Source organism: Hyperolius riggenbachi, chromosome 11 (assembly GCF_040937935.1).
Source record: "Hyperolius riggenbachi isolate aHypRig1 chromosome 11, aHypRig1.pri, whole genome shotgun sequence".
Taxonomy (NCBI): Eukaryota; Metazoa; Chordata; class Amphibia; order Anura; family Hyperoliidae; genus Hyperolius; species Hyperolius riggenbachi.
In genome coordinates this window covers 251,478,797-251,490,937 of record NC_090656.1, presented here as the reverse complement: position 1 = coordinate 251,490,937, position 12,141 = coordinate 251,478,797, and the positions used below count along the sequence as shown (strand labels likewise).

Below are 12,141 nucleotides of genomic sequence, written 5' to 3'. Positions count from 1 at the left end.
ACCACCACAGGGACAGACATGCACAGTACACACATTATGCAGCATATATTAGTACAGAAGTGATGCACAAGCACAGTCTGCTCTCTAGCAGCACCAGAGGGCACCCCCAGCTCAGCCAGGCTGGACGGCTCCTTCCAGGAGGGAATTGTTGCATCCGATGTCTTTAACCCCTAAGCTGCCAGCAAATCTTGTAAAAAGCTGCAGGCCAGTCAGTAGGATTTATCCAGCGACGAGGAACACAGTGAATCTTCCATCATCCCAGTCACCAGTGACCTCCCCCGACACAGGAAGCACTCTGCAGCCAGCCTGCGCTAAACCACCATGGGGGAAATCACGTGATGCAGTGTAACGCTACACCATTTTGATACTGCGCATGTGCGGCAGCGTAATCCTTAGGGCAGCGCGATCGGATACACACCGGTGTTGTGTGAGAGACGTTCAAAGTAAGGTGAGTGAAGGGAAGAGATTTGGGGCTCATTGCCTCTCACTGGTTGGAGAAAAGAGCGGCATATAATAGGGAAAGGGTGAAGAGTGGCTATGCTGGGTCATGTAGTTCTCCAGCATCACTTGATGACTGTAATACCAACCATATCCCATCTCCACTCTCTGTAGTCCCTGCACAGCGCCCCTCACTGGCCATTTGTGTGATGTGCTTCACATGGGTGCCCTTGTGACTGAGTGGGGGTGTAATGTCAGCTTGTGCTACCCTAGTGCTGCTCCTCGGTGTCATCAGGTGGTGGGGTGTAATGTCAGCTTGTGCTACCCTAGTGCTGCTCCTCGGTGTCATCAGGTGGTGGGGTGTAATGTCAGCTTGTGCTACCCTAGTGCTGCTCCTCGGTGTCATCAGGTGGTGGGGTGTAATGTCAGCTTGTGCTACCCCAGTGCTGCTGCTCGGTGTCATCAGGTGGTGGGGTGTAATGTCAGCTTGTGCTACCCTAGTGCTGCTCCTCGGTGTCATCAGGCGGTGGGGCGAGCTCTTGTGACTGAGTGGGGGTGTAATGTCAGCTTGTGCTGCTCCTCTGTGTCATCAGGCGGTGGGGCGAGCTCTTGTGACTGAGTGGGGGTGTAATGTCAGCTTGTGCTACCCCAGTGCTGCTCCTCTGTGTCATCAGGCGGTGGGGCGAGCTCTTGTGACTGAGTGGGGGTGTAATGTCAGCTTGTGCTGCTCCTCTGTGTCATCAGGCGGTGGGGTGTAATGTCAGCTTGTGCTGCTCCTCTGTGTCATCAGGTGGTGGGGTGTAATGTCAGCTTGTGCTACCCCAGTGCTGCTCCTCGGTGTCATCAGGCGGTGCTGCGAGCTCGTGACTGAGGGGGGTGTAATGTCAGCTTGTGCTACCCCAGTGCTGCTCCTCGGTGTCATCAGGCGGTGTGGCGAGCTCTTGTGACTGAGTGGGGTGTAATGTCAGCTTGTGCTGCTCCTCGGTGTCATCAGGCGGTGCGGCGAGCTCTTGTGACTGAGTGGGGTGTAATGTCAGCTTGTGCTGCTCCTCTGTGTCATCAGGCGGTGCAGCGAGCCCTTGTGACTGAGTGGGGTGTAATGTCAGCTTGTGCTACCCCAGTGCTGCTCCTCGGTGTCATCAGGCGGTGGGGCGAGCTCTTGTGACTGAGTGGGGGTGTAATGTCAGCTTGTGCTGCTCCTCTGTGTCATCAGGCGGTGGGGTGTAATGTCAGCTTGTGCTGCTCCTCTGTGTCATCAGGTGGTGGGGTGTAATTGTCAGCTTGTGCTACCCCAGTGCTGCTCCTCTGTGTCATCAGGCGGTGGGGTGTAATTGTCAGCTTGTGCTACCCCAGTGCTGCTCCTCGGTGTCATCAGGCGGTGCGGCGAGCTCTTGTGACTGAGTGGGGGTGTAATGTCAGCTTGTGCTACCCCAGTGCTGCTCCTCGGTGTCATCAGGCAGTGTGGCGAGCTCTTGTGACTGAGGGGGGTGTAATGTCAGCTTGTGCTACCCCAGTGCTGCTCCTCGGTGTCATCAGGCGGTGCTGCGAGCTTGTGACTGAGGGGGGTGTAATGTCAGCTTGTTCCAACCCAGTGCTGCTCCTCGGTGTCATCAGGCGGTGCGGCGAGCTCTTGTGACTGAGTGGGGTGTAATGTCAGCTTGTGCTGCTCCTCTGTGTCATCAGGTGGTGGGGTGTAATTGTCAGCTTGTGCTACCCCAGTGCTGCTCCTCTGTGTCATCAGGCGGTGGGGTGTAATTGTCAGCTTGTGCTACCCCAGTGCTGCTCCTCGGTGTCATCAGGCGGTGCGGCGAGCTCTTGTGACTGAGTGGGGGTGTAATGTCAGCTTGTGCTACCCCAGTGCTGCTCCTCGGTGTCATCAGGCGGTGTGGCGAGCTCTTGTGACTGAGTGGGGTGTAATGTCAGCTTGTGCTACCCTAGTGCTGCTCCTCGGTGTCATCAGGCGGTGCTGCGAGCTTGTGACTGAGGGGGGTGTAATGTCAGCTTGTTCCAACCCAGTGCTGCTCCTCGGTGTCATCAGGCGGTGCGGCGAGCTCTTGTGACTGAGTGGGGTGTAATGTCAGCTTGTGCTGCTCCTCTGTGTCATCAGGCGGTGCAGCGAGCCCTTGTGACTGAGTGGGGTGTATTGTCAGCTTGTGCTACCCCAGTGCTGCTCCTCGGTGTCCATCAGGCGGTGTGGCGAGCTCTTGTGACTGAGTGGGGTGTAATGTCAGCTTGTGCTGCTCCTCGGTGTCATCAGGCGGTGCGGCGAGCTCTTGTGACTGAGTGGGGGGGTGTAATGTCAGCTTGTGCTACCCTAGTGCTGCTCCTCGGTGTCATCAGGCGGTGCGGCGAGCTCTTGTGACTGAGGGGGGTGTAATGTCAGCTTGTGCTACCCTAGTGCTGCTCCTCCTCGGTGTCATCAGGCGGTGCGGCGAGCTCTTGTGACTGAGGGGGGTGTAATGTCAGCTTGTGCTGCTCCTCGGTGTCATCAGGCGGTGCGGCGAGCTCTTGTGACTGAGTGGGGGTGTAATGTCAGCTTGTGCTACCCTAGTGCTGCTCCTCGGTGTCATCAGGTGGTGCGGCGAGCTCTTCTGACTAAGTGGTGGGGGGGTTAATGTCAGCTTGTGCTGCTCCTCGATGTCGTCAGGCGGTGCGGCGAGCTCTTGTGACTGAGTGGGGGGGGGGGGGGGGGGGGTAATGTCAGGTTGTGCCACCCCAGTGCTGCTCCTTGGTGTCATCAGGCGGTGCGGCGAGCTCTTGTGACTGAGTGGGGGGGGGGGGTAATGTCAGGTTGTGCTACTCCGGTGCTGCTCCTCGGTGTCATCAGGTGGTGTGGCGAGCTCTTGTGACTAGGGTGTAATGTCAGCTTGTGCTGCTCCTCGGGGTCATCAGGCGGTGGGGTGTAATGTCAGCTTGCGCTACCCCAGTGGTTCTCCTCGGTGTCATCAGGCGGTGTGGCGAGCTCTTGTGACTGACTGGGGGGGGGGGGGGGTGTAATGTCAGCTTGTGCTGCTCCTCGGTGTTATCAGGCGGTGTGGCGAGCTCTTGTGACTGAGTGGGGTGTAATGTCAGCTTGTGCTACCCCAGTGCTGCTCCTCGGTGTCATCAGGCGGTGCTGCGAGCTCGTGGCTGAGTGGGGTGTAATGTCAGCTTGTGCTACCCCAGTGCTGCTCCTCTGTGTCATCAGGAGTGCAGCGAGCTCTTGTGACTGAGTGGGGTGTAATGTCAGCTTGTGCTACCCCAGTGCTGCTCCTTGGTATCATCAGGCGGTGCGGCGAGCTCTTGTGACTGAGTGGGGGGGGGGGGGGGGTGTAATGTCAGCTTGTGCTACCCCAGTGCTGCTCCTCGGTGTCATCAGGTGGTGTGGTGTAATGTCAGCTTGTGCTACCCCAGTGCTGCTCCTCGGTGTCATCAGGCGGTGGGGTGTAATGTCAGCTTGCGCTACCCCAGTGGTGCTCCTCGGTGTCATCAGGCGGTGTGGCGAGCTCTTGTGACTGACCTGGGGGGGGGGGGGGGTGTAATGTCAGCTTGTGCTGCTCCTCGGTGTTATCAGGCGGTGTGGCGAGCTCTTGTGACTGAGTGGGGGTGTAATGTCAGCTTGTGCTACCCCAGTGGTGCTCCTCGGTGTCATCAGGCGGTGTGGCGAGCTCTTGTGACTGACTGGGGGGGGGGGGGGGGGGTGTAATGTCAGCTTGTGCTGCTCCTCGGTGTTATCAGGCGGTGTGGTGAGCTCTTGTGACTGAGTGGGGGTGTAATGTCAGCTTGTGCTACCCCAGTGCTGCTCCTCGGTGTCATCAGGCGCTGTGGCGAGCTCTTGTGACTGAGGGGGGTGTAATGTCAGCTTGTGCTACCCCAGTGCTGCTCCTCTGTGTCATCAGGAGTGCAGCGAGCTCTTGTGACTGAGTGGGGGTGTAATGTCAGCTTGTGCTACCCCAGTGCTGCTCCTCTGTGTCATCAGGAGTGCAGCGAGCTCTTGTGACTGAGTGGGGTGTAATGCCAGCTTGTGCTACCCCAGTGCTGCTCCTCGGTGTCATCAGGCGGTGGGGTGTAATGTCAGCTTGCGCTACCCCAGTAGTGCTCCTCGGTGTCATCAGGCGGTGTGGCGCGCTCTTGTGACTGACTGGGGGGGGGGGGGGGGTGTAATGTCAGCTTGTGCTGCTCCTCTGTGTTATCAGGCGCTGTGGCGAGCTCTTGTGACTGAGGGGGGTGTAATGTCAGCTTGTGCTACCCCAGTGCTGCTCCTCGGTGTCATCAGGCGGTGTTGCGAGCTCTTGTGACTGAGTGGGGGGGGGGGGAATGTCTGTTTGTGCTACCCCAGTGCTACTCCTCGGTGTCATCAGGCGGTGTTGCGAGCTCTTGTGACTGAGTGGGGGGGGGGAATGTCTGTTTGTGCTACCCCAGTGCTGCTCCTCGGTGTCATCAGGCGGTGTGGCGAGCTCTTGTGACTGAGTGGGGTGTAATGTCAGCTTGTGCTACCCCAGTGCTGCTCCTCGGTGTCATCAGGCGGTGCGGCTAGCTCTTGTGACTGAGTGGGGTGTAATGTCAGCTTGTGCTGCTCCTCGGTGTCATCAGGCGGTGCGGCGAGCTCTTGTGACTGAGTGGGGGTGTATTGTCAGCTTGTGCTACCCCAGTGCTGCTCCTCGGTGTCATCAGGCGGTGCGGCTAGCTCTTTTGACTGAGTGGGGTGTAATGTCAGCTTGTGCTGCTCCTCGGTGTCATCAGGCGGTGCGGCGAGCTCTTGTGACTGAGTGGGGTGTATTGTCAGCTTGTGCTGCCCCAGTGCTGCTCCTCGGTGTCCATCAGGCGGTGCGGCGAGCTCTTGTGACTGAGTGGGGTGTAATGTCAGCTTGTGCTACCTCAGTGCTGCTCCTCGGTGTCATCAGGCGGTGCGGCGAGCTCTTGTGGCTGAGTGGGGTGTAATGTCAGCTTGTGCTGCTCCTCGGTTTCATCAGGCGGTGTGGCGTGCTCTTGTGACTGAGTGGAGTGTAATGTCAGCTTGTGCTACCCCAGTGCTGCTCCTCGGTGTCATCAGGCGGTGTGGCGAGCTCTTGCCGATATCTGTGATGGGTGTCTTCACTTCCTGTTTCTGCATGGTGTTTCCCCCAGACTACTGCCTCCTGAGGAAGTTGCGTCTCTTGGCATCATGGGCGGACCGGGCCTGTGTCCTATCCTCTCCCAAGAACGGGATCTGTTTTGTGCAGTAATGATCTGAAAATCAATCTCATTTTCAATTGACCTGTTGAACTGACAGGAAATTGGATGGTGTGTACCAAGCATTAGATCAGATCGACCGCTAATTGAGGTGATCCACTGGGAAACCACATAGACATTTGCTGCTGCTGCTAAAAGCAAAGTGCCTGACAAGCAGGGCTGTGGAGTCGAGGAGTCGGAGCAATTTTGGGTACCCGGAGTCTGAGTCAGTGGTTTCATAAACTGAGGAATCGGAAGATTTTTGTACCGACTCCACAGCCCTGCTGACAAGTGTATACATACAATCAGGGCTGTGGAGTCGGAGTCGTGGAGTCGGGCAATTTTGGGTGCCTGGAGTCGGAGTCGGGAAAAAATGCACCGACTCCGACTCCTAATGAATTTGTAACTGTAATTAAAATAGAAAATATGATAAAATGTTCTATTTCTCAGATAATAGTCATTAAAAATAATGTATATATACAGTAAAAGCTGTGCTTAGTCCACAAAAATGAAATATACCAATCAAAATTAGTTACTTGTGCTGCTTCAATAAAGCAGTCCCCGTATTTTTAAGGTCAGATATACACATCTGATTGTGACTGTATATATGATGTGTACACAGGAATCTCTTATATATACGAAATAACATCTATGCTGTAAGTATAAAGCCTGATGTGTAGCAGTGTCACTAACAGAGATGGTCAATGAGATGGAAATAATTCTGCATTGATGCTGATTTATGCAAATGTATGCACTCCCTTTGCTGATGAAATCAAATAATTTGAAATGTTGTTAAAATTTGGTTTGGTGACTACAAATTAAAGGTAGCCATACACTGGCTCGATTCCCGGCCGTTTCGACAGCAGATTCGATCCTGGGATCGAATCTGCTGCCAATCGTTCGCGGTAAACGCAGCCGCCGATCCGATTCCCTCCCGGAATCGGATCGGTCCGTCGATCGCGCCGTGCGGGAAATTACCCTCGATCGCCCGCGGGTAAAGTGCGCGTCGCTAGCGGCGGCCGATCCGATCAGGTATACATTACCTGAGGCTGGCTCCCGGGCGTCTTCTCCGTGCTGCACGGCTCTGCTCCGGCTCCATCCATCCCGGCGCTTCCTGTGTCACTGCAGTGACCAGGAAGTTCTAATAGAGGGCGCTCTATTTGAACTTCCTGGTCACGGAGTAACACAGGAAGCGCCGTAATGGATCCGGAACAGAGCCGTGCAATGCGGAGAAGAGGACCTGGAGCCAGCATCAGGTAATGTATACGGGGGGGGGGGGGGGGGGGGGCAGGCGGCAGGAGCAGCTCAGCAGATGGTGAATCGGTTTCAGGCTGAAATCGATTCACAATCTGTTTGCAGTAAAGGCAGCCATACGATCCCTCTCTGATCAGATTCGATCAGATAGGGATCTGTCAGCTGGTCGATCTAATGGCACATCGACCAGTGTATGGCTACCTTAAAGGGTACCTGAGACGGATGAAAAGTAAAGTTTTATACATACCTGGGGCTTCCTCCAGCCCCCTTCAGGCTAATCAGTCCCTCGCTGTCCTCCACCACCCGGATCTTCTGCTATGAGTCCTGGTAATTCAGCCAGTCAGCGCTGTCCGACTGCATGCCGCTCCCACAGCCAGGAACATTCTGCACCTGCGCAATAGTGCTGCACAGGTGTAGTATGCTCCTGGCGGCGGAGTGTGTGCATGCGCACTACGCCCGACTGGCTCAAGTACCTGGACTCATAGCAGAAGATCCAGGTGGTGGAGGAGGACAACGAGGGACTGATTATCCTGAAGGCGGCTGGAGGAAGCCCCAGGTATGTATAAAACTTTAATTTCATCTGTCTCAGGTTTACTTTGTTACAGTAGTACTATACTCTACATATGCACTCCCCACAGAGCTGCAGGGAATCCACTGAGAATGTTGTGCACATTGAACACAGAGGTTTTGTCTGTCACCCATAAACCTTGTTCAGATTGTGCATGAAGAATGTGTAATAGAGGAAGAATCTCCTCATTCCCCTGCAGAGTACCTGCACATCATTCTTACATGTACCCACACTTACATTGCCTAGGGCCTGATAGATGTTCTTTGTTCCGGTTTGTACCTTTTACAAGTACTCTTACCAAGGACTAGTTTTAGTCTAAAGGGAATAAATATAGTAGTCTACATATCCTTCTCACTTCAGTTGTCTTGTAAAATTCCTAAGCGTTGGCAGTTAAGAGACGAATTTAATGTTACATACTTTTAATCAACAAAATTGTAATATGCAAATTAGAGGAGTCGGAGTTGAGGAGTCGGAGTCGGTGGAATCCTAAACTGAGGAGTCGGAGTCGGTGGATTTTTGGACCGACTCCACAGCCCTGCATACAATGACCACTAATTTTCCCTTCAAATTATGTCATTTATTTAAATACTATCTACACCACCAACCGAATAGGTTTAGCAAAATTGGTCCTGGTGTGCAATTTACCATTCATTAATTATTGAAATTAAGATATAAGAAATTCCCCTTTTTTATCTCTTTCTTGCTCTCAGCCATTTTCTGCTAGGAAAGTGTTTTTATAGTTGGAATTTCTTATCAGTGAGGGTCACACTGTAGTCACTTCCTGTCCGAGTCAGGACTGAGTCAGCCACTTGCATACCTGATATTTAACTCTTTCCGACAGAGAAAGAAAAAAGGAACACAGCCTTGTTATTTGTGTGCTAGGCACCGTACATACACATGTCTATCTCATCATGTCACATGTCACTTCGGGTATCCTCCTGAATTGAGAGGGATATGGAGGCCGCCATAATCATTCCCTTTTAAACAATACCAGTTGCCTGGCAGCCCTGCTTATAGAGCAACAATTCGGTCAGGTGTTATTTGTAGTGGTGGTCAGTTAGATGCAGATAATTCTGTGGTGATGCAAATATTAAGCTAATTTTATTCAAATAAAATACATCATCATGATTTGTGTACTATTGTTATTCTTTCCTTGCAGCAGACATCACCATGTCTATGTCACACCTGTACGGCAAAGATGACGATGACAGCGATGGCGTGGAGATGGAGAAATTTGAGATCACCAGCTGGGACTTGCAGAATGAGTTCAACCCCAACCGCGTGCGCCATTGGCAGACGAAAGAGGAAGCCACCTATGGCATGTGGGCGGACTCCGACGATGAGCGACCAAGTTTTGGTGGCAAGAAGTAAGTGTATGAAAGAGTCCTGCAGATGTTTGGGGCTTGTTTGTTAAAGTTCATGGACTAATTCCAAGGTTTCACGCATGTCTGCTCCCCCACTGCCCATACACGTTAAACAGCCCACACCTGCAGAAATAAATTGGTTTTAAGTACGTTACTGCAGACACCATGATGTTGGTTGCATCACCATTGTGCTTATTTAAAAAAGGGCTCCGATAGATTAAAGAGACACTGAAGCGAGAATAAATCTCGCTTCAGTGCTTATATTCAGCAGGGGCACGTGTGCCGCTGCTAAACCGCCGCTATTGCGCCGCTAAACGGGGGTCCCTTACCTCACAAATCCCCTCCGTGCAGCGTGGGATCTCTTCCGCATTGGGGCAAGGCTAATGCACGCAGCCCTACCTCACACGCGTCTGTCAGCACGTATCTCCGCCTCTCCCCTGCCCCTCTCAGTCTTCCTTCAGTGAGAGGGGCGGGGGAGAGGCGGCGATGCCCCTGCTGAATATAAGCACTGAAGCGAGATTTATTCTCGCTTCAGTGTCTCTTTAAGTGAGACGTGCTGCTTGTTTACAGTATAAATCGCCAGCGTTATCGCAAGCGCTGAGCGATTAATTGAGAGTTTTTTTTTTTTTTTTTTTTTTTTTTTTAAAGCGCTTTTCCCTGCGCTTTTGCTTAGCAATGTTTTTTTTTTTTTTTTTCACTTCCTGACGTCAGGAAGTGAAATTTTGTTGCTCGGAAATGAATAAATACAATGTATTTATTCATAAATGTGCTTGGGAAATCGCTATAGAAAGCAGTTTTTCAGGCGTTTTGCGATTTCTCTATAACTTCCATTGAGTCAAAGCGCTCCAGTGTTCTCCCCAGAAATTTTTTCCAGCAGGGTGGCATGAAAAAGTAGCCGGGTGGGGCGCAACAGGGCGAATGCAGGGCCGTGTAAGCTCTGCTGACAGCATAGGAGGAGGAAACGAGCCGATATCAGCCGGGTGCTTACCAAAATTAGCCGGATAGAGGCCTGGGGAAAACACTGAGCCTCCATATGACTCTTGCTTTAATGCTAGGTACAGAGATGCTAGGTGAGATTTTCTGCCCGATTTACTGTCAGAACGATTATTTCCAACATGTCCGATCTGCTTTCTGATCAAATGCCGAGCATTTTCTGATCGATTTCCGTTCACTTCAATAGGAAATCGATCGGAAAATGCTCGAAAATCGATCAGAAAGCAGATTGATCATGTTGGAAATAATGGATCTGACAGTAAATCAGCCAGAAAATCTCATAGTGTGTACACAGCATTAGATATGCACCATCTGTCTTAAAGTGAACCTGCCAAGTCAAAACCAGGAAAACCGGTTGTTTGGTTGTTTTTAATGTGCTATTACAGTGCTTTTTGTTTGCGTTTGAAAAAAACTGAACAAAAATAGGCTTGATTTGCAGTACACAAATCCGGTTCACAGTGCAGGTGAAACAGACATCATATTGTTATACGTATTGGGCATCATTAATGGTTCCGATCAACCACTAGTGTTCCGTCAATGTTTTTGGGGTTGGTTCCTCTACCAATCATCTGATTGGTAAGGTTTTCATTTGTGGACCCCATTGTTGTGGAACCACAAGGCTCAGCATGTCCTACAGATTTAACTGAGAAGCTGCAAATTCACACATAGGTATGAACTGTTTTTTTTTTTTTTTTTTAGAAAATGCAAAGCTCAGCATGGTCTGAAAGGACATGCTGGCCCCTTGAGATTCCAGAGATTAGTGTATCCTAAGGGTTAAAAAAGAGGGGGTGGGAATACACTTCAGGACAGAGCTTTATGTGTGCAAGCTGACCTAAGGTCACAGCTTTTTTTTGCCTGTACCTATCAGATCAGACTGCTTTTTTTCCCCTTCAGCGCTGCTGTCTGTGTGCTCTGTTCTCTGGGCAGCCAGGACATCCCGCTCTCTGCAGCTAGTGGAGATCTGCTCCGTGCGTCTGACACCCGGGGAGGAAGTGAGTGATTACCTGCAGGGCCGGCCCGCTCATGAGGCGGGGTGAAACATTTGCCTCAGGCGGCAAATCTGGGGGGGCGGCACCCGCCTCTCCATGGACGCTGGGCCCGCCCGCCGAGCTGGAGGGGTAGCGGGCAGAAAGGGGGTATTGGGCCTAGCGGCGGGGAGGGGGGTCGGACCCCCCCCCCCCCCCTCCCTCGCCTGGGTCCCCCGATCTGCGCTCCTCCTCCAGCGTAAAGTACCAGCCAGCGTGCATATGACGAAGAGGCAACGGGCGGGGGAATCACTCACCTCTTCCGCGTTCCATCGCGTGCTCCACTGACGTCACTTCCGGCAACGCCGCCTACTGTATTGTAAGTGGACGGCCTTGCAGGAAGTGACGTCAGTGGAGCGCACAATGAAACACGGAAAAGGTGAGTGATTCCTCCGCCCGTTGCCTCTTCAACATATGCGCGCTGGCTGGTACTTTACGCTGGAGGAGGAGAGCAGATCGGGGGACCCAGGCGAGGGAGGGGGGGTCCGACCCCCCTCCTCGCCGCTAGGCCCAATTCCCCCTTTCTGCTAGCTACCCCTCCAGCTCGGCACTCCCCCCCCCCCCCCCCCCCCCCCCATGGCTGGGGGGGGGGCGATTTTTTCTAATTTTGCCTCAGGCGGCAAAAAGTCTAGGGCCGGCCCTGATTACCTGCACTCCCCTCTTCAAGTGGTGTAATTCAGAGATAGGAAAGTTAGTACTGCACGTAAATGTACAACAATTGTACGGTGGGGAGGGAGAGAGACAAGTGACACAGCCGTGAGGGGGAAAGGAGTCACTAAATACCCGGATTACAAAGCCAGATGGGCTGTAGTTTGCCCAGCTCTGCTTTAGTCACAGGCTCCAGCATCCCTTCACGATCGTGCAGGCAGAGTGAGAGACTGCTTGTAATGTGCCCCGTTCCTGGAGGAGGAGCACTATGCAGCCAGTCAGCAGCATGGTCCCGCCTATTGCCATGCTGAGGCAAGGAGTGTACGAGCCCGCCAGAAAGCGCGAGATCTCGTACGTAGAGGAGCTGTGCTTGCTGGGCAATCTGCTACAGAGGAGTCAGCGCTGAGTGCAGAGAACAGCGCTGGCTTTTGTAATATGCAAAATAGCAGCCGGGCGGGGCCTTAATTCACCCGGGCGGCGCGCCCACTTAATTGATCCTGGGGAGAACACTGCGCTCAGAAAATGGTACTTGTAGCGTGCTGAGAAATAGAAAACCTCACATGTGAACACTCTCATAGGAAAACATTGCATAAGTGCATTTATGGCAATATCCAAAATCGCCAGCGCTTGAAAAAAATCCACAAACACTCATTGGGCTTCA

At 52.8% G+C, this 12,141-nt stretch overlaps 1 protein-coding gene across 2 annotated transcripts in view; it reads left to right on the top strand.

Annotated features, from left to right (window-relative positions):
- The first annotated feature begins 366 nt into the window (after positions 1-366).
- TFIP11 (tuftelin interacting protein 11) overlaps positions 367-12,141 on the top strand; it is a 54,023-nt gene continuing 42,248 nt past the window's right edge. Inside the window, exons 1-2 of one of the 2 annotated variants that reach the window (XM_068259730.1) lie at positions 367-448; positions 8,610-8,817. In XM_068259730.1, coding sequence (XP_068115831.1) covers positions 8,621-8,817 — 197 coding nt within the window. In that variant the 5' untranslated portion in view covers positions 367-448; positions 8,610-8,620. The remainder of the gene's footprint in view (positions 449-8,609; positions 8,818-12,141) is intronic. The other variant, XM_068259731.1, reaches the window with a different exon arrangement.